The 19,542-nt window shown below is 64.6% G+C and overlaps 3 protein-coding genes across 5 annotated transcripts; 1 reads left to right on the top strand and 2 right to left on the bottom strand.

Moving 5' to 3' along the window:
* The first annotated feature begins 1,005 nt into the window (after positions 1 to 1,005).
* On the top strand, positions 1,006 to 9,234 carry EXTL1 (exostosin like glycosyltransferase 1). The gene is made up of 12 exons (XM_069803189.1): positions 1,006 to 1,579; positions 1,903 to 3,185; positions 6,345 to 6,438; positions 6,521 to 6,628; positions 7,069 to 7,188; positions 7,278 to 7,410; positions 7,488 to 7,606; positions 7,977 to 8,072; positions 8,154 to 8,240; positions 8,412 to 8,572; positions 8,649 to 8,820; positions 8,904 to 9,234. The coding sequence occupies exons 2-12, from the start codon at positions 2,251 to 2,253 to the stop codon at positions 9,087 to 9,089; spliced, it is 2,211 nt and encodes a 736-aa protein (XP_069659290.1). The 5' UTR covers positions 1,006 to 1,579; positions 1,903 to 2,250; the 3' UTR covers positions 9,090 to 9,234.
* Positions 9,235 to 9,727: 493 nt separating this feature from the next.
* SLC30A2 (solute carrier family 30 member 2) lies at positions 9,728 to 12,472 on the bottom strand. The gene is made up of 8 exons (XM_069803191.1): positions 12,104 to 12,472; positions 11,708 to 11,907; positions 11,296 to 11,442; positions 10,800 to 10,953; positions 10,557 to 10,713; positions 10,264 to 10,369; positions 10,037 to 10,171; positions 9,728 to 9,945 (listed from the first exon to the last, which is right to left on the bottom strand). Exons 1-8 carry the CDS (start codon positions 12,151 to 12,153, stop codon positions 9,800 to 9,802), a joined length of 1,095 nt encoding a protein of 364 aa, XP_069659292.1. The 5' UTR covers positions 12,154 to 12,472; the 3' UTR covers positions 9,728 to 9,799.
* A 745-nt stretch (positions 12,473 to 13,217) lies between these two features.
* TRIM63 (tripartite motif containing 63) lies at positions 13,218 to 16,834 on the bottom strand. Of its 3 annotated transcripts, XM_069803194.1 has the most exons (9): positions 16,617 to 16,833; positions 16,319 to 16,485; positions 15,035 to 15,203; positions 14,630 to 14,725; positions 14,224 to 14,457; positions 14,082 to 14,104; positions 13,762 to 13,886; positions 13,574 to 13,651; positions 13,218 to 13,465 (listed from the first exon to the last, which is right to left on the bottom strand). In XM_069803194.1, the coding sequence occupies exons 1-9, from the start codon at positions 16,773 to 16,775 to the stop codon at positions 13,455 to 13,457; spliced, it is 1,062 nt and encodes a 353-aa protein (XP_069659295.1). In that variant the 5' UTR covers positions 16,776 to 16,833; the 3' UTR covers positions 13,218 to 13,454. The 3 variants fall into 3 exon arrangements, with proteins under 3 accessions (XP_069659295.1, XP_069659294.1, XP_069659293.1); XM_069803193.1 differs by having other exon boundaries at positions 13,218 to 13,651; positions 15,035 to 15,200; positions 16,617 to 16,834; XM_069803192.1 differs by having other exon boundaries at positions 13,218 to 13,651.
* Positions 16,835 to 19,542: the final 2,708 nt, after the last annotated feature.

Consider the following 19,542-nt stretch of genomic DNA (forward strand, 5'->3'; position numbering starts at 1 on the left):
GGGACCCCCTCAAGAGTTCTCACAGCCACGCGCTGTGGACGGCTGATTTGGGGGGGGGGTCAGGCCACGCTGGGACCCTCATCTCTGCCCCGTGGGAGGGTGAACCCCACAATCCACCACCGGCTTTGCACCGTGACCCCGGCTCCCGTGCAGGGACGGGTTTGGAGCTGGGTTTGACTTAGGCAAAAGCTGTCAGGCTGCAAAAGGGCTTGACCTTCCCGCTCCGTGCTGGGACCCCGGGGGCCGCACTGGACCCCAGGGGAGGTCACTGGTGCCCAGGGGAGGTCACTGGTGCCCGGAGTGTCACTGGTGCCCGGGGGGGTCACTGGGGGAGATGGCCCCAGCTATGTTTCTGGCCTCTCCCTGCTCCTCCGTCGCTGCCCCATCGTGACCCCATCGCTGCCCTATAACTGCCCCTTCCCTTTTGGGGGGTTCCACGGGGGGCTCCGGGGCACAGGGGGGCTGGGGGGGGGCTGAAGGCAGCAGCACCCGAGGGCTGAGACCAGCGGGACGGGCCGCTCCCCTCGGGGCTCCCCGCCACCGGACGCTCCCGCCAGCAGGGACGCGAAGTGGGGGGGACACGGGACGTGGGACGGCCCTCGCGTGGGGTCCCGCAGCGAGCGGGCGGCGCAGGGACCCTGCGGAGCCCCGGCCGCCCCCCTCAGGGCACCACCCCTTCTCCCCCGCCCCTCCCCGGGCGCGCGGGGAACCCCCCGTCCCACGTGGGCGCTCTGCGGGCGGCGAAGCGCTGCCAATGGGAAGGCGCCGCAGGGGGGGGCCGCTCCGCTGGGCTGGCCCTCTGGTGGGTGCGGGCCACGCCCACGGGGGCGAGAGAGACCAATGGGAGGCGAGTGGGGCGGGGCCAAGGGCGAATGTTGTGACGGTGGGACGAGGACGCGGTGTAACAGATGCGGACGGGGCGCGGGGAGGGGGGGGCACGGAACCGAGGCGGGGGGGGGGGATGGACCACGGCGGGTGATGGACCGCGGGGACCGGCTGGGCACCGGGACCGGGCACTGACCGGGGAAGAGACGGGCAAGGGGACAGCTCCGGGGGGGGGGGCACGGGCAGACGGATAAGGGACAGCCAGCCCCGGGGGGGGGGACACGACACGGACGGACAGACGGACGGGTGACAGCCAGCCCCGGGGGGGGGAGACACACGGCAGCCACGGGGAGCGCAGGCAGCTGAGGGCTTGCACAGGCAGCCGGGGGGGACACCGGGACAGACAGCCCAACGCAGGGACAGACGGACAAGGTGACAAGGGGAGGGGGGGGGGAACACCCCCCCTCCCCAGCCAAGCGCACTTCACCGGGGACACCCCCGGGACAGGCGAGCGGAGGGGGGAGACACCCCCCACACACACCCCCACACCCACTCGGGACCGGGGCTGCGCGGATCCTCCCGCAGCGGCTCCTCCGCGGGTGGGGAGAACCCGGCGCGGGGGGGGACGACGGACACGGCGGCTGCTCCGCCGCCTTCCCCGGCCGGGGATGCAACCCGAAGCAGCAGGGAACCGTATATCGAGACTTCAGGGCACGGTGGCCCGAAATCCACCCGGGACTGTGTGTCCCCAAAGGTAATTGGGGGGGGGGGGGGGGGACACGGGACGGGGGGACACCGGGCTTGGAGGTGGGGAAGGAGCAGGGTGGCGAGAGATGGGGGCTCTGGAGGGAGCGGGAGGATTTATTTTAATTCATTTTAATTCATTTTAATTCATTTTTATTCATTTTAATTCGTTTTTATTTGTTTTTATTCATTTTATTTATTGTTAATTAATTTTTATTAATTTTTATTCCCTGGGGGGGGGGGGGTCACCGCCGCGGGGACGTGGGGAGCCGCTTGCGGTGACACGGTTAGTGGCGGCGGGACGGTGACGGTGTGACCTCTCCCCTTCTCCAGGGATTTGAAGCTGGGCCAAGCGGCGATGGAAATGTCATTGTCGCGGCACGGGGGCCCAGCGAAGTAAACGCTGCGCCACAGGGAAGGGAGTGGGACGCCGCTGCACCGAGCTCCGCTCCACAGCCGGAGAGAGGGACGGTCCCGAAAAGCCAGTGCAGACCTGGTCAGAGGGGACAGCAAGAGGACCGTGGGGTTTATTCACGCTCCCACGGGCTGCAAGGACCGTGGGACAATATCTGGGGGCTGGGAGCCATCCCACTGCCCGCTTGGAGTTTGGGACATCGGCCTTTTGACCGGACTCTGGTGCCCGTCCGAGCCCGATGAGGAGCCGAGGCCACGCGTGAACCTATGCAGACCAGGAAGAAATACATTTTCCTGACTTTCCTTGCCTCTTGGCTCCTGCTTTTCTTCTTTGGAGGAGACCAGCTGCGCCATTTCGCTTTCTTTTCTGGGAGGAAAACCGAAGCCCGGAGGAACTGGCCCCGCTGGACGGATCGGTCCCTTCTCAAAAGCTTTGCAGACTCCGAGGAGCTCCAGAGCGATGGGGACCCCTCACTGCCATCGCCCCGGGAGCGGCGGGCGGCACGGCTGAGCGTCTACAAGAACAGCAGATGCCGGATGGAAACCTGCTTCGACTTCTCCAGGTGCGAGAAGCACGGCTTCAAAGTCTTCACCTACCCTCGGGAGAGGGACCAGCCCCTCTCGGAGAGTTATGGCAAAATCCTCGCTTCCATCGAGCGTTCTCGGTACTACACCCCGAACCCCGAGGAAGCTTGCCTCTTCATCCTCAGCATCGACACACTGGACCGCGACCACCTCTCGGGTCAATACGTCCGTAACGTCAATGAGAAAATCCGCGCCTTCCCACTCTGGAACGGCGGCCGTAACCACCTCATCTTCAACCTCTACTCGGGCACCTGGCCCAATTACACCGAGGATCTGGGTTTCGATATCGGCCAGGCCATCCTGGCCAAAGCCAGCTTCTACACCGAGAGCTTCAGGCCCGGCTTCGACATCTCCATCCCTCTCTTCCCCAAGGACCACCCGCAGCGCGGCGGGGAGAAGGGGTGGTTGTATCAAGACTCGGTCCCCCCAAAAAAGAAATATTTGTTGGTTTTCAAGGGGAAGCGGTACCTGACCGGCATCGGCTCCAGCACCAGGAACGCGCTGCACCACATCCATAACGGGAAGGACATCATCTCGCTCACCACCTGCAAGCACGGCAAGGACTGGGAGAAGCACAAGGACACGCGCTGCGACAAGGATAACGTTGACTACGAAAAGTGAGTTGGGGATGGGGTGGGAAAGGGGGTCTGATTGGGGGGGACACCCCAAAAATGTTCCTGCCCCTCTGCAGGATGCAGCCGTGCCCGTCTGCGGTGGCTGGATCTCCAGATGTGGGAAGAGAGGAAAGTTTTGGGCTCTCCCGAAACAGATGAAGGTTTCATTTCCATAGTGGGGAGTGAGGCGCTGATTGTTCAGGGCTCTCCTGTTCTGTATTAAAGTTTGAGTAATCTGGTGAGAGCGGCTCTTATCTGCAATCACCGCGGCCGCCTCTAATACGATTTCCCTTTTTCCTAACGCTGATGAATGATGCTTTTCTTCTCCCCCCTCCTGCCTTCCACTAACATAAACATTTCTCTTGGAGATGAGCCCGAAACATCCCCCCATCACTGGCTCCGCTAAAAATCCCACAAAACTGGTGGGTCCTTGGGCATCCCAGCGTGGGCAGCCCTGAGCTCACCCAGACGTGGTGGGGTGGGGGGTCCTCCTGCGTCCCCCCTCGCAAATGGGGATGGCGGCAGCAGTGTGTGATGGACCTGGGCCAAAGTCCTGTGAGTTTGGGGGGCTCCATGCTGCAGGGACGCATGCCGGCTCCTCACCTCCCCGTCCGGCTGCTTGGGACCCGTCACCAGCTGCCCAGTCCAGGGCTGGTAAGCACAGACCCTGTCCCACTGGTGACGGGCAGGTTCCCGTCCCACTGCCTGGGGACATCCCACAGCCACCCAGCCGGAGGAGAGCAGATGGGGAGAGGCCACGTTTGGCATCATCCTCAAAGCGTCTTAGGAGGTGCCGGGAGGTAAAAGTGGAGCCAGGGTGCTGCGGGCATCGGGATTAGCCGGAGCTTCGGGGTGGCTCGGGCACCACGTGGCCCCATCTGGTGGGTGCCACCAGCCCAGCAGGGTCAGCCCCTGCAGCGGAGCCTTTTTGGGGACGGGGCATCGCAGGATGGTGGGAGGTGCCACAGGCTGGCAAGACGGTGGGCTCACGGTCAGCCCCGTGCTGTGCCGAGGGGCGGTGGGATGGGAAATTCCCCTCCCGCCCGGCCCAGGTAATCCCTTAAAGCTGTTTGCAAGTACAGGGAGATTTACACCTCGCCCGGGACGGCTTTAGGCAGCAGATAGACAAGGAACACGTGGCACAGGGCAGCGTGCTCGTGCGTGACCCCGAGCCTCTGCCATCCCAGCTCATCCCCATGGGACACCGGGCAAAAAGCCATCGGTGTCTCCATTGCGCTGGGCCAGCTCTGCCCGACCTCGCGCGGGGGATTTATCCCCTCCTGCCCCGGCAGAAGACGTCCCCAGACCCGGAGCTGGGACAGTGACAGAGTGACGATGGGGACAGGCCAGCGGGGAGGGGACACACCACGGTTGGCAAAGTGAGACCCCAGCTGCCCCCTTCGCCCGGTGCATTGGGGACGTCGCCGTTTGTTCAGGGCGGTGGGTGCCGGCGCGGCGGAGAGCTGCGGGGAGCAGAGGAAGGCCTCGCTGGGGGCTCCATCACCCTCCTCGCGCTCACGGGGGCTGCCTAAAACAAACCGGTTCTGTGCCCGGATAAAGGGCGGCTTGTAGCAGTGCCGCAGCCTGGCCCCACTGCGGGCTGCCCCGGGTTTAAAGCAATCAAAGCGGCTTGGAAAAGGCTCTCTGGAGCCGACAGGTCCTCCGGCGGCACCGTGCCTGGCCGGAGCCATGGAGGAGCCAGGCAGAGGGAGCGTGGTGGACGCCCGTCCCAGCTCCTAACAAAACAAGGAAGCCCTGACGGCGTGATTACCCGGAAACCGCAACGCGTCAGGAGCAAAGTATTTCCATCGAGAGGTTTTGGCCCCGCAGCCCGGCCGGCGCCAGCCTCCCCGCAACGGCCGCCCGCGAGGGGAGGCTGCCCACGGCCGCTCTGCCCCTCGGGACTCATCCTGCTGCCCACCCAACCCTGGCAGCGGGAACGGCCCCGCGGAGGTGCTGGGGGTCACGGCCAGGTTTGGGGTCCCCGAAGGAGCGGGTGGCAGCAGGGCTGCTCTGAGGGTGAGCGCTGGAAGTGTCCAGCTCCCCGGGATGTGGCTGTCACTGCTGTGGTTTCGTGGAGCGGGGGGGTCTTGGCCTTGTTTGAGCTGCCCTCGCCCCTCTGGCAGGTCGCTCAGCCAGGAGCCGGGGTGTTAACGAGGCACGGAGCACTAATGGGGTTTTTGGCATGCATTGGAGACGTTGGGGTAGTTCATCCGGGGGTGGGTTTTGTTTGTAAAACTTCGTGCCTTGGTATTGGGGCCAATTTCCCACATGCCGAGGTGCCAGGGTGCTCTAGCACTCGCGGAGGGGACACGTCTCAACCCCCAGGCTGGCACCAGCCCCACGTCCCCACCATGGGGAGACCCTTCCCCCTGGGGACCAGCACATTTCAAGCAGCCACTTTAGCCTCACGGACCCCCCAGCCAGACCACGCTCATCCCCCCCAGCCCACCCAGGACCCGGCTCCCCTGTCCCTCCCTCCCCGCGGGCAGGAACAGACCGGGTCTGTCCCAACCTAAAGTCAATATTGGATTTTCCGGCGCGGTCGCGGGGACGCGGCAGCGGACGAGCCTCTCCCCATCGGCCGCACAGAAGGGGCTTTCATAACCCCACGGTGCGAGCCCAGCCTTGCGGGGGGAGCGCGTTGCCTGCACCCCTGCAGGCAGCCAGCCCTCTGCCCCTGCCAAAACGCTGCCAGGGCAGGCAGGGTTGGTCCTGCCCGGCAAGTCTGGGCACAGCAAAGGAGTCGCCGCAGTTTCGGGCTCGGGGGTTCGGGCGCTGGCTTTGCATGGGGTTTCATTACAGGCGCGTGGAGGGAACTGGGTAACACCACGGAAAGCCAAGCGCTGCCTGGGTACCAGGATCCTATCCTGACCTCCTCACTTCAAGCCAAATTTGGTTCCTGGCTCTGCCACAGGTTCCCTTTCTGACCGTGGACACGACCCTCCATCACTCAGGGCATCTCTGCTCCACCGGCCCCGCACAGCCGGGGCTTTTCAGAGCCAAAAATCAGCCCTGATTAATCCTAACGCTGCCCTGGGCTGGCCCCGTGCACCCCCAGGAGGGATGCTCAGCCTTACTGGGTGCCAGTGAGACCCCCTGGGATGCTCACAAGGAGGTGGGGGGTCCATGTCTGACCCCCCACCCCATCTCCCATCCCAGGTTCAACTACCAGGAGCTGCTGCACAACTCCACCTTCTGCATCGTGCCCCGGGGCAGGCGCTTGGGCTCATTCCGCTTTCTGGAGGCGCTGCAGGTATGGGGTGGGCAGGGGGACGGGGGACCCCCTCTCTGGGATCCGGGGGCTCTGTCCCAGCCTGTGTGGGGTCCCGCCGCAGGCCGCCTGCATCCCCGTGCTGCTGAGCGATGGCTGGGAGCTGCCCTTCGCCGAGGCCATCGACTGGGGCAAAGCTGCCGTCGTGGGCAATGAGAGGCTGCTCCTGCAGGTACCGTGGCCGGATCCTGCCCCACGCCGGACACAAGGGACCCCCCCTCCCCCCCAGTAATGACCCCCGTGGTGGTGGAGCCCCCAGTTAAGCTTGGGGATGAAACCTCCGCAGCTGAGCCCAGCAGCCCTCCCGCAAGTGGATGCAAGGGGGGTCTCATCCAGCCTGGATGGGGGGTCCTGTCCCAGCTACAGCCCTGGGGCATCGTTCATCTTGGGGGGGGGGGGTGTTGAGCACCTCCACAAACCCAAAGCCCTTGGGGGGTCCTGGGCCAGATCCTGCTCCAGGGAGAGGAGGTGGCAGAGCCACAGCAGGGCAGTGGCACAGCATCCTTGGCCGTGGGGTGTCCCTTGGGATGGCACGGAGACAAGACAGCCCTGCCGGGGGGCTGGGGAGGAGGGGGCCGAGGTGAGAAACCAGCTCCCCCCTCATCGGCACAGATCCCCTCCACCGTCCGCTGCATCCACCCGGAGCGCGTGCTGGCTTTCCAGCAGCAGACCCAGTTCCTCTGGGACGCGTACTTCTCCTCCGTCGACAAGATCGTACACACTACGCTGGAGGTGAGCCCCCCACCCCGAAATGTCTCCCCCCCCGCCAGCCCCCGGGGTCACAACCAGGGTGCTGAGTGCATCTCTCCGGCCTCTGGCAGATCATCAAGGACCGGCTGCTCCCACACCGCTCCCGCTCCCGTTTTCTCTGGAACACGCTGCCCGGGGGGCTCCTGGCTCTGCCCGAATTCTCCACCCACCTCGGGGACTTTCCCTTTTACTACCTGCAGCATGGTAGGATCCTGCCTGCCCCAGCTGAGCACGGCAAACTCAGCGCATGCCACACCTATCCTCTCACCACCTTTTTTCAGGCTCCAGCCCCTCCGAGAAGTTTACGGCTTTCATCCGGGCTGTCTCGCCGGGGGGTTCCCTCTCCCAGCCCATCCTCAGGCTCATCCAAGCCGTCTCCGGATCCCAGTACTGCGCCCAGGTGGGGGGAGCTGAGCCCTGCAGCGCTCGGTGCAGCTCCCAGGGATGCAGCGGGAGGGATGGAGCAGGGTCCCGTGGGCTGGGAAGGGCATGGGTGAGTTTAGGGGTGGGAGAGGATGGCTGATGGTGTCACCCTTGGGTGGGCAGAGCTGTCTCCCCAGGCCACCGGGGTGGAGGTGGGACCACCCGTGGTTTTATTCTGGTCCAAACTGCCATGAGATGGTTTTGGGGTGAGCTGGGCTGGAGCAGGTCCTGCTGTGGGGCCGGGGAGGGCTCAGCCGTGGCCGCCCTGCAAACACCAATGCACCAGTGCACCCCAATGGGTCAGCCTGGCCAAAAACCCACAGACATGCTGGTCCTCCCCCCTGCAGATCCTGGTGCTTTGGAGCTGCGAGAAGCCACCACCGCCAAGCGGGAAATGGCCCCAGACCACCGTGCCTCTGACCATCATCCAGGGCAGGGGGAAGGTGAGAAGAGCCGGGATGCGGGCAGGGAGCTGGGGCATCCACCCCATGGCACATCTCAACCTGATATTTCCCCCCCTGTAGCTCAGCGACCGATTCTTCCCCTACGCGGCCATCCAGACGGACGCCGTGCTGAGCCTGGATGAACACACCAGCCTCTCGACCAGCGAGGTGAGGCTGTGGGCACCACGGTCCCCAGCCCCATGGAGCTGGGGCAAACCCTGAGCCGAGACGGGAAGGATGCTGGGTGGTCACCCTGTATCCCCTACACCCAGGGACGATGGTGAGCCCCCTCCCGGAGGTCCCCACAGCCGGGTGACACCATCCTCCATCCCGTACCAGGTGGACTTTGCCTTCACGGTGTGGCGCAGCTTCCCCGAGCGCATCGTGGGCTTCCCCACGCAGAGCCACTTCTGGGACCCCGAGCAGAAGCGCTGGGGCTACACCTCCAAGTGGACCAACGAGCTCTCCATCGTCCTCACCGCCGCCGCCTTCTACCACAGGTACCCGGCCGGGGAGAAACCGGCAGGGTGGGGGGCTCGGCTGCATCCTGCCCCCCCCCTCGCTCCCTCCCCCCAGGTATTATCACACCCTTTTCACGGAATACCTGCCGGCGGGGCTGCGGGAGCTGGTGGACGGCCTGGCCGCCTGCGAGGACATCTTGATGAACGTCCTCGTGGCCGCCGTCACCAAGCTGCCGCCCATCAAGGTCACCCAGCGGAAGCAGCACAAGGAAAGCGTGTCCCAGCAGGTAGGGTGCAGGGATGGGGATGCGGGACCCCCGCCCTGGCCAGGGAGCGGAGCCCCTCACCCCCACGTTCCCCTCTTGCCAAGGTGAAGGGCACGACAGGGGCAGCCGGCGGCCGGCGTTTCTCCCAGCATCAGGACTGCCTCAACCAGTTGGCGGACTGGTTCGGCTACATGCCCCTCGTGTCCTCCCAGCTGCGCCTTGACCCCATCCTCTTCAAGGACCAGGTCTCCGTCCTGCGCAAGAAATACCCACGCTTGGAAAAACCCTGAGGGCTGCCGGGGATCGGGGTCGGAGCCGGCCCCGGCTGCCCCGTTCCTGGTGCACGGAGCTCTCCCGGAACAGGCAGTTGCTGCTGACGGGGTTTTACTCGTTATTGGGTTTTACCAGTACAATAAAGGTGGGTAGAGAGGCAGAGTCCGGCCGGTGGCTGTAGGATGCTGGGGAGCGGGCTGTGCCTGGTGGGGAGCACCGGGAGCACCGGCGGGAATTCCGCTGGGAATAACCTGTGTGGCACCCGGCCGTGCACGCAGCCCCCCCCGGCCACCAGCCCTGCGGGGAGGGCCAGTCCTTTGGCTTCCCAAGGGCAAACAGAGGAGCGATAAGAGGTGAGAGCAGGGCGAGTGTGTCCTCCCTCCTCCCAGCTGGGATGGGTCCCCCCGTAGCCCCCGGGGCACCCCAGCACCCCATTGCCTCGCAGCACTCTCCGAAGAAGGGAAAAGGGCCATTTCAGCTGCATTTCCCACCAGCCAAATAGAAATAGGGAAAATTAAGGCTGCTGGCCTCCAACGGCTGCTCTCCTCCGGCCGCCGCAGCCCTGGGTCTGTCCTTGCTGCCTTCATTCCTAGCAGACACCCGAGATAACGCCCCGGTGCCGCCAGAACCAACATCCCCGCCCTGCACGCACCCAGCCCTTTGCTCCGCTTTATTTTCCACGCATGAAAAGTCCCCCTGGGGACACGAAGGGGCTGCCGAAGGGGGCTCAGTCGCGGGGCGGCTGGCACTCCCGGCAGTCCCGCATCTCCTCGGAGTAACTCTCCACCTGGATGGTGGTGGTGTGGAAGCGGAAGGTGCCCTGCAGCCGGGAGCTGGCCTCCTCCAGCACCTCCTGCGCGCTGGCACCCGCGTCTGCAAGGAGCAGAGGAGGGGATGTCGGGGTGTGGGTAGACCCCAAATCCACCCCCCCCCCCCCATCTTTTCCCCGGGGAGCGACACTCACTGATGGCGATGTGCACCGAGAGCAGCGGCTGTGCCGCCGTCAGCGCCCAGATGTGGAGGCTGTGCACGGCTGCCACCCCCTCCACCGCCAGCAGCGTCTCCTGCACGGCGTTGAAGTCCATCCCTTTGGGGGTGCCTGGGGAGGGAGAGCCGCAGGCCCTGGAGGGACGGGGGCCGCCGCACCCACGGGTGGCCCCACGGCCCGCACCCCCCCCGGTGGGTCCCTACCCTCCATGAGGACAAGGAGGACGTCGCGGAGGATGGTCAGCGTCGTCCCCAGCACCAGTGCGGAGAAGAGGAAGGTGCAGATGGGATCCACGTACTTGTACTCGGGCTGGAGGGGGTGGGAGAGGGTGAGGTCCCTCCGGCACCGTCACCCCCACCCCAAATCCCCATCGGTACCAGTGGGGAGAGGACGCAGTCCCCTCCGTCTCACCCTTGTGCCTGGCCAGGGCTGGCCGAAGCTGCTGTCCCCGTATCCCCATCCCCAGCATCCCCTTTGCCCCCGTGACCACCCAGACCTTAAAGAAGATGATGTAGGAGGCGATAAGGACGCCGACACTCTGCAGCAGGTCCCCCACGACGTGGACGAAGGCAGCGCGGACGCTGGCGTTGGGCTGCTCGCCTGTCGCCCCGTGGCTGTGCCCGTGCCCGGTCTGGTGCAGAGCAACCCCCATCCTGCGGGCAGGGCAGCGGTGACATCCCCGGGGACACCGGGCAGGGGTGGGGGACACCGGGAGAGGGTGAGAGCCAGCCCTACGTACACGATGTTGACGGCCACGGCGCAGGCGGAGGTGATGAGCATGACGCTACCCTCGATGTCGTAGTCGGCCGAGAGCAGACGCTGGGCCGCCAGGTAGACCAGGACACCCGTCACCACCCAGATGGAGAGCACGGAGAGCAGGGCCCCCAGAATTTCTGTGGAGAGCCCCCCCCCCAGCCCCACATTGCCGCTTCACTGCCGTGCCAAGCCTGAGCACCCTCCTGGCCCCCCCCCGGCTGCATCGGGGCTCAGGGTGGGCACCCAGCACCCATCCCTGGGGTTGCTCCCTGCACGGGGACGGCGGTGCCTCTGCTCTGCCCTGCACATGGTGCCGGGGCTTTGTTGGGGCTCCCCGTGCCCCCCAGGGCTCCCCATGCCCCCCAGAGCTCCCCAAGGCACCCAGTCCCCATGGAGAGGGCACCCTGGGATGCTCCAAGCGTTCCCTGGGGTCCCTGAGAGCCGGAGGGCAGCCCCCGGGGGTGATGCCACCCCGTTACCTGCCCGGTGCCAGCCGAAGTTCATGGTTTTGGTTGGGGGGCGCGAGGACACCCAGAGCGCGGAGAGGCTGATCATGATGCTGGCGAAGTCTGTCAGGAGGTGGGCTGCGTCCGTCAGGATGGCCAGGCTGTGCGCCAGGTACCCGCCTGCGGAGGGTGGGGGGGCCGTGGGGACATCGGGGTGGCATCGAGAAGGGTTCCCACCCCAAGCCAGGCATGAACCAGGTCACCCAGTGCCAGAGTTGGGGGGGACCCCCACTGGGCACTTCGACCAGCCGAAAAGCAATGGGGAGCCCTGCCCGCACCCCGCCTGCACCCACGGGTGGGGAATCGGGACAAGAGGGGCTGCGGGCAGCCACTCGGGGTACCCCCATGGGGACCACCCCGGCCGGACCCTGCACCCACCACTCACCCACGGCTTCTCCCACCATGAAGACGAGGCAGATGCCGGCAGCCAGGTAGAGCTTTCTGCGCGCCCGCTGCTGCTGGTCGGGGTGACCGGTGGCTCCCCGCGTGTGGCAATGCCGGCTGCGCCGTGTCCCCAGCTCCAGGACGGGTGCCTGTCCCTGCACCGAGTTGTGTCCGTTCTTTTGTGCGGCCCCCAGGTAGGACCTGCTGGGGAGAGGGGTGGTCGGGGGCTGGAGCTGGGGGCCTGGGAGAATTTGGGGGAGCGAGTTGGACCCTGAATCCTCTCCCCCCCCCAGCCCCTGCACCTCCAGGGGACCCCACGTGGGAGTCCCACGGGGAAGAAGGGACACCGTGTCCCCAGCCCCCCCCCCCGCCCCATTCCCGGGGCACCCCCCCTTACCCTCCTACGCTCTCGCTCAGCAGATGCCGTTTCTCCTCGCCGGCTGCCATCCTCCTCGGGGTTTGGGGTGACCGAGGTGGGTGACCCCCGGTGCGTGGCCGGTCCTTGGTGGCAGCCGGTGGCCTCGGCCCGTGCGAAACGCCGGGGATTCGTGTGCAAAGTCCGGCCGGGGGGGGGGAGGAGGGAAGGCCAAGCCGGCTGCAAAGCACCTGCGGCCGCCTGCCCTGGATTGGGCCCGGCACCCGGAGGGGCTGCTGATGGGATTACTCTAGGACCCCCCATGGGCACCCCGCTAGGAACCCATCAGGGCACGGATGCAGCCCCTGAGGCTGGGGGAGGATGGAGCATCCCCTTGTCCCCCCCTAAAGGCACACGGTGACCCCCCCTCCCTGCTCCGGGGCCCCCCAATTTAGATCCAGCGGTGAAGCAGCCATGTGACAGATAAGCCTGGGATCAGACACCCCCCCCACCGCCTCCGCCAGCAGTGACTCCTGCCCACCGCCCTGGGGGAGCAGCGCTAATTGCCCTGGGGCTAATTGCAATTGTGGCACAGCCCAGAGCACCACTGCGGGTGCTGCCTCAGTTTCCCCTTGGCCAGGCGCTGAGCCGGGCTTATATTTTTGCAGGAGAAAAGCACATGTGGTATATTTTTGCGCTCATGGTATATTTTTGCATCCATGGTATGTTTTTGCATTCGTGGTATATTTTTGCAGTCGTGTGAGCTCACCCGGCAGCAAACCGGCAGCTCGATGCCGAGGCCACCCCCGTTTTGGGGACTGGCACAGCTCAGAGCATCCTCCCTGTCCCCCATATCCCCAAGCCCGGGCAAGCACTGGCCCTGGGCACCCCATCACCAGGAGATAAATCCTGCCGGGTGCCAACCTGTTACATCCCAGGCAGGTGGCCAGGCACGGGGTGTGAGTGCTGCTGGAGGTGCTAATGAGGGTGAAAATTAAGTGTTGGACTGGGAAGCATCCCGCTGCCACACTGGGTGTTGGCAGGGACACCAGTGACGGCACCAGCGTGGCAAACCCACCTGCATCCCCAGTGCCCATTGCAGGGCTGGCAAGCCGAGAACAAGAGGCGAGGAAAAAAAAACCACCCAAACCACCAGTTTTCTTTACAAAATACACAAAAAATTCAAATCCGTGACAATTATATACAAAACAAGAAAGATACAAAACGTGCGGAATTGTCCTCTTTGCACCCGTATAGAAAAGTGTCCCATGCTGGAGCAGGCGCCGGCTCGCAAGACCACCGGCCCCCGCAGCATGTCACCCCCGGTCCCGAGTCCCATCGCCGGACATCCTGCGCCCGCAGCGTTTCTCCTGCGCCGGCAACATCGCTGCGGCTACTGGGAAGCTGCCAAGGGGAGAGGATGAGGGGGTAGAAGGGGGTCCGAGCCCCCGAAGCTCCTCCATGGGTGCTTGAGGGTCCCAGGGAGGTGGGCTCAGCCGTGCCACCCCTTACCCTTCACCGTCCCCTCGGGCACCACATCTTCCTCCACCTCTTCTTCCTCCCCATCAAAGTACTCCTCGTCTTCCTCAGCTGAAAACAGGCGGTCAGATATCACCATGGGGCCACCGGGAAAGGCAACGGGTGCCACCAGGTCGGTGGGAGTTGGTAAAGGGGCACCGGGGGGTCGGGGGCTGAATTACCGGGCTCAAAGTCCAAGGCGCGGACCGCCTCGGTGAGGTGGTCCAGGCTCACCGAGAAGGCGTCCATGCTCTCGTAGCCGTGCTCGATCTTCTCCAGCCTGCCGCCCTTGGAGGCCTCCACGATCCTGGGCAGGGAGAGCACGGCCGTGTCCCCTCCATGTCCCCTCACCGGGCTGGGGGACCGCGGGGCTCCGGGGCAGGGGGTCGGGGAATCCTTCCCGCGCTCGCCCCTTGGGTGCTGCCGGCAAAGCCCCGCGGCCGAATCCTGCCCGGCCGCAGGACTGAGGATCCCCAAATTTTCCCCCAATTTGGGCACTTACGTTTTAATGAGCTGCTTGGCGTTCTGCGGAGAAAGAGAGGAGAGGTGAGTGAAGCCACGCGGCAGCCGCCGGGAAGTCCCCAAGCCGGTGGGACACCATGCGGTCACCAGCGGGGAGAGGGGGGGAGGTTTGGGGGTCTCACCATGAGGAAGGCAGCCCCCCCGGTCTCCTCCATGGCTTGGATGGCCGTCTCCACCAGTCGGCTTGATTTCTCCAGCTGTTCTTTGTACTGGCAGATGAGGCCCTGGACGAAGCCCGTCTTGTCGCTCTGCTCACGGGTGATGCGCTGCAGCAGCTCCGACTTCTTCTCCTCCAGCACCGCTGCCAAAGCATCGAAGCGAGCGCAGAGCTCCTGCTTGGCTGCCTCGCTGTTCTCCTGCGGGGGACGAGGGGCAAGGGATGCTACGCGTGTGTCCCTCAGCACCAGCAGCATCCCCGGAGCTTCCCTGCTCCGTGGGCTCCAGCTCCCTCCTGGCCGTCCCAAATGGCCCCCCCAGTTGAGGTTTCACCCCCGGGTTTCGGAGGGCTCCTTTTCGCCCTTTCCTCACCTCGGTGCACCGGCACGAGTCCTCCAGCTGGGAGATGATCGTCTGGATCCGGTCGTTCCCCGCCACCAGCATGGAGATGCAGTTGTTCAGCTCCGTCTGGGCAGGGGCGGATGGACAGAAACAGCTTGAACCAGCGGGGACGGGGACAGGGACATCTCCCATCCCAATGTGGGGATGGGCTGGGCATTGCCCGGCCCCAGCTCTGCTCCCCCCACGTCCCCCCCAAGCTATGGCCGCTCTAAATATAGGCTGTCTCCTGGGCAAAGTCACCCGAGGGGCTATTAATACCCTGTGAGCGGGTCCCAGTGCTATTTGTGGTGTCCCCAGCTCAGCACATCGCCCCAGGACCAGCTGTGTCCCCCGCGGCCCCCCCGTAACCCTGTGTCCCCCCCCCCCATATGGCACCTTCTGGCCCTGGAAGACAGTTTGCAGCGGGGCGACCTCGCAGTCCTTGTGGGAACCGAAGACTTTGCACATGGAGCAGGTGGGGACCTCGCAGGTGACGCAGTAGATGTTGATCCGCTCGTCCTCGTGCTCCTTACACATGGGGTGCTCCCCCTTCTTCAGCGGCCTGCTGGAGAAAGCGGCACGGCCGCGGTGACGTCCCCGTCAGGGTGACATCCCCATCGGGGTGACGTCCCCGCTGCAGTGACATCCCTGCCGCGATGACGTCTCCCCACTGCGGTGACATCCCCACCGATGCTGCACAGTCACCCCAAAATCAGGTCCCCACGAAAGAGGCCAGATCCTGGCATAACCCCACACTCGCTCTTTCGGGAGCCATGGACCTCTGTGCCTCCATAAGTCCCAAGCCCAGTAAGCCCCAGTTTAAACCAGCGCGGCACTGGGCACGGCAGCAGTCAGCACTGGTGGGTGGGGGGCCCCGGGGCTGCGTTCCAGGGACGCTGCGCAAGTGCCTAATTTTAGCTTTGGGCTGCTGGGATTTATTGTTGTCACCCAACGCGTGACCAGGGCGGGGGCACCCAGAAACCCCCCGGGGGGTCCCAGCCAGGGGCTGCGGCCAAATCGTCCCCTCTGCAGCAAGGGGGGGACGTGGGGACAAGCCAACCCACTGAAGCAAAGACAAGGCTGGCCCCCCCAAGACCCCCCCGGCAGCCACAGACACCTGCCCCGTGCCATCGTCCCCGTCCCCATGGCTCTCAAACAATATTTACAGCGGTTCAAGGAATTTGGCCGGGCCCACCACGCTGCCTCGGGAACTTGTGACCCCTCTGTCCCCCCCCTCCCCAGCTGCACGCCTTTACTGAGTGGGCCCCCCCTCAAACTGTCCCTCTGCTCCTTATCAGCCAGCAGCGCCCACTGCCACGAGCAGAGCCCGGATTTGTCCCCCCACACCTCTTATCTCCCACCGAACCCTCCAGCTGCGGAGCGTGGAAGGGGCAGGACCTGTCCTGCTGCCACCACCCCCCACCCCCCAGGGACCCACCACCCCCCTGAGCCACCCAGAGACCCAAATTGCTCTGGAAAGGGAGACAAGATTTGGGTCAGGGGAGGAAGATTTGGATCGGGAACTACTGAGCCAGCAGAAAAGCCCCCCAATTTCTCACCCAGCTGCAATCTCCTGCGGTCTCAACGATGGTGCTGGGGCTCGGGAGGTGGCCATCCCCACGTCCCCGTGTCCCCATGGGGACAAGGCACAAGCAATCAGCCACGGTCGCCTGTGCCTACCTGCAGCACTCCTGCTTGTAAATGTCGATGATGTTCTCCACCAGCAGGTTCCTCTGCAGCCCATAGACACCATGACGGTCCAGCAGAACCTCGTGGCGGCATGACGGGCACCGGAACCGTCCCCCCGAAATCACGCTGCCCCGGCTCTGCCAGTACGGGTTGGCGGCCTGGGATGGGGGAAGATGAATATTTGAGCAACCCCACAGCTCCGTGAGCATTCCCAGAACACCATGAGTATCCCGGCGACTTCCAGCCCGAGCAGGGTGGGGGGAACGGGCGCGGGGACCCCCCCTCTCACCTGGAAGACGTCGTTGGCACACTTGCGGCAGAGGTTGTGCTGGCAGGGCAGGATCACCACCGGCTTGCTGAACATCTCCAGGCAGATGGGGCAGATAAGCTGCTTCTCCAGGCTCTCCATGGGATTGCCATCCCGCAGGATACCGGCTTGGAAATCCATCGGCACCACGGCACGTTCCTCTCACCCGCTCTCGGCTGCCGGCGGGACCCTCCGTCCCGCTATTTATAGGGTGCTTCCCGTCACGCGGAGCCAAATCCCAAAGCGGGGTCGGGTATCCGGGGAAGCAACAGCACCTGTCACAAGGGACTGAGCCATCAGGATGAGGCCGGCCGCGGTAAACAAGCTGGGGACAGGCTGTCCAGGAGGCCCTGCCCTCCCGTGCTGCGGCTACTGGCATGCCAAAACTGGAACTGGGGGGTAAACAGGGACAGGCTTTGACCCGGGGCCAAATTGTTGCACACCCTGGGGGTCAGCGTGGCCGGATCTTGGGGCTGGACCCCATAACGGCATCGGGGTGGGGACGGGGGGAGGGCAAAAACCAGCCCCACAGTCATTCAGATATTGTGACGGTGCCGGGAACGGGGCAGAACCGGGGCCAGTGGCACCGGGGGGGTGGCTTATACAGAGCATTTCCCTTCACACCCCCAAAATGTGACCATTTCTGGGGTGCAAACACGCACCTCGCCAGCGGCTGTGCTTGGAGGGGAGAGGCAGCACCAGGGAGATGCAGTCCCCAGGCCCGGCACATGCACCGGGGTCCCCCCTTTCCCTCCCTAGGCAGGGATTGGGGGGGCTCTACTGTACCCCCAGATGCAGACGTGCATGGCCGTGACCCAGCCGGCCCCCCCGCTCGGTTGCAAAATCTGACCCAGAAATGTCTGACGGGGGGGACGGGACGAGTGAACACGGCCCCTGGGGACCCGCGCTCGCCGGGGAAAACAGCCCCGGTGCACGGCGATAAACAGGGTGGCGTGCCAAATGCCAGCACCCGTCCACAGGGATATCTGTAAATATTGGCAGCCGGACCGGGAGAGAGGGGTAATTATAGCGCTGTCGCCTATGGGTCATGCTGGCGGGGGGACAGGGTGGGTGGGATGGTGGGGGCTGCTGCACCCGCAGCGACTGCGGGCAGGAGGGCACGAGTGCTGGGGTGCACGAGTACATGGGCGCACAAGTGCATGGGTGCAGGGGTACATGGGTGCACAAGTGGAGGGGTGCATGGGTACACAGGGTGCACGGGTGCATGGGTGCACGAGTGCATGGGCGCACAAGTGCATGGGTGCAGGGGTACATGGGTGCGCAAGTGGAGGGGTGCACGGGTACACAGGGTGCGGGGGTGCATGGGTGCACGAGTACGTGGGCGCACAAGTGCATGGGTGCACAAGCACATGGGTGCAGGGGTACGTGGGTACACAAGTGCATGGGTGCATGGGTACACAGGGTGCAGGGGTACATGGGTGCACAAGTGCATGGGTGCATAGGTACGTGGGTGCATGGGTAAATGAGTGCACAAGTGCAGGGGTACATGAGTACCTGGATGCACAAGTGCATGGGTGCATGGGTACACAGGGTGCATGGGTGCACGGGTAAATGAATGCACAAATGCAGGGGTACATGAGTACCTGGGTGCACAGCTGCATGGGTGTATGGGTACACAGGGTGCATGGGTACATGGGTGCACAGGTAAATGAGTACACAAGTGCAGGGGTACATGAGTACCTGGGTGCACCAGTGCATGGGTGCATGGGTACACAGGGTGCATGGGTACATGGGTGCACGTGTGCACAAGTCCAGGGGTACATGGGTGCACGGGTACATGGGTGCACAAGTCCAGGGGTACATGGGTGCATGAGTAGAGGGGTGCATGGGTGCACAGGCCCCATTTTCACTGCAGCCAGCCCCCCCCAGGGCAGGGCAGCCCCGCAGCTGTTTCGGGTGCTCCTTCCGGGCAGGCTCGCATGTCAACCAAGTGACTGTGCTGGGACCGGCCAAGCACATCTTGCAAAATCATCCCGTTTCAGCACTTTGGGCTCTTCCAGGGAGGAGTTGGCGTGGAAGCAGGGCTGGCCGGGCACTCAGGAGGGCGGCGCGGGGGTCAGCTACCGACCGGAGCCAGAAGTGGGGTACCCACATGTGCACCCATGCCCACGAGCTGGCCCTGCTTGGGGGTGGCATTGATGAACTAATTGCTTCTGGACTCGATTAAGGGGATTCGCGGGAATGGAGGGGTTGTAATGCCCTAATCAGCTTTCAAAACCCACAAGGGACTCGTTGGCTTCTAATTGGCTTGGGGCAGCTTAGGCATGGCCGTGGGGCGCTAATCACCCCCGGGCTCATTCCAATTAACCCCGGAGAGGTATGAGAGCACTTGCTCTGGTGGAAGCGCATCTGAACGGCCTCTGCTTGGTCTCTGAGCAGCCGGTGGCCCTGGCTTCTCCCAAAATGACCCTGTGATGGCTGCGCAATGGGTTGAGGAGACAGCGGGGACTGTGACAGCAGCCCTATGCCCCCCAACTCCTGTGCATGGGGGGCACCTCCGGGCCTGCAGCCTGCAGAGGAAAGGGGGCAATGGCAGAGAGCAGGGCACGGAGAGGGGGGACAGCTCTGGGCCACTGTCACACAAAGCCAGAGCGCAAACAAAGGTACCAGGGACTACACTGATTTTTTTTTTTCCTTTTTTCTTAATGCCAAGCAATGAATTACTAAGCAAAACTAACCAAAAAAACCCCAAACACCCCCAAAAAAGAGGAGGGCCGTCATTGCAAAGGAGGGAGAAAGAGGATGCACAAAGCGCCGCGCAGCCCCTTGCACGGGCGGCTGCAACGGCGGCGCGCGCCGCCGGGACAGCGCGGGAACGGCGCACGCACGCGCGCGCGCCCACCCCACCCGCCCCGCCTACCGGCGGAGGGGCGCGCGCTTCCCGCTC

The sequence above is a fragment of the Haliaeetus albicilla genome, chromosome 16 (assembly GCF_947461875.1).
Source record: "Haliaeetus albicilla chromosome 16, bHalAlb1.1, whole genome shotgun sequence".
Lineage (NCBI taxonomy): Eukaryota > Metazoa > Chordata > Aves > Accipitriformes > Accipitridae > Haliaeetus > Haliaeetus albicilla.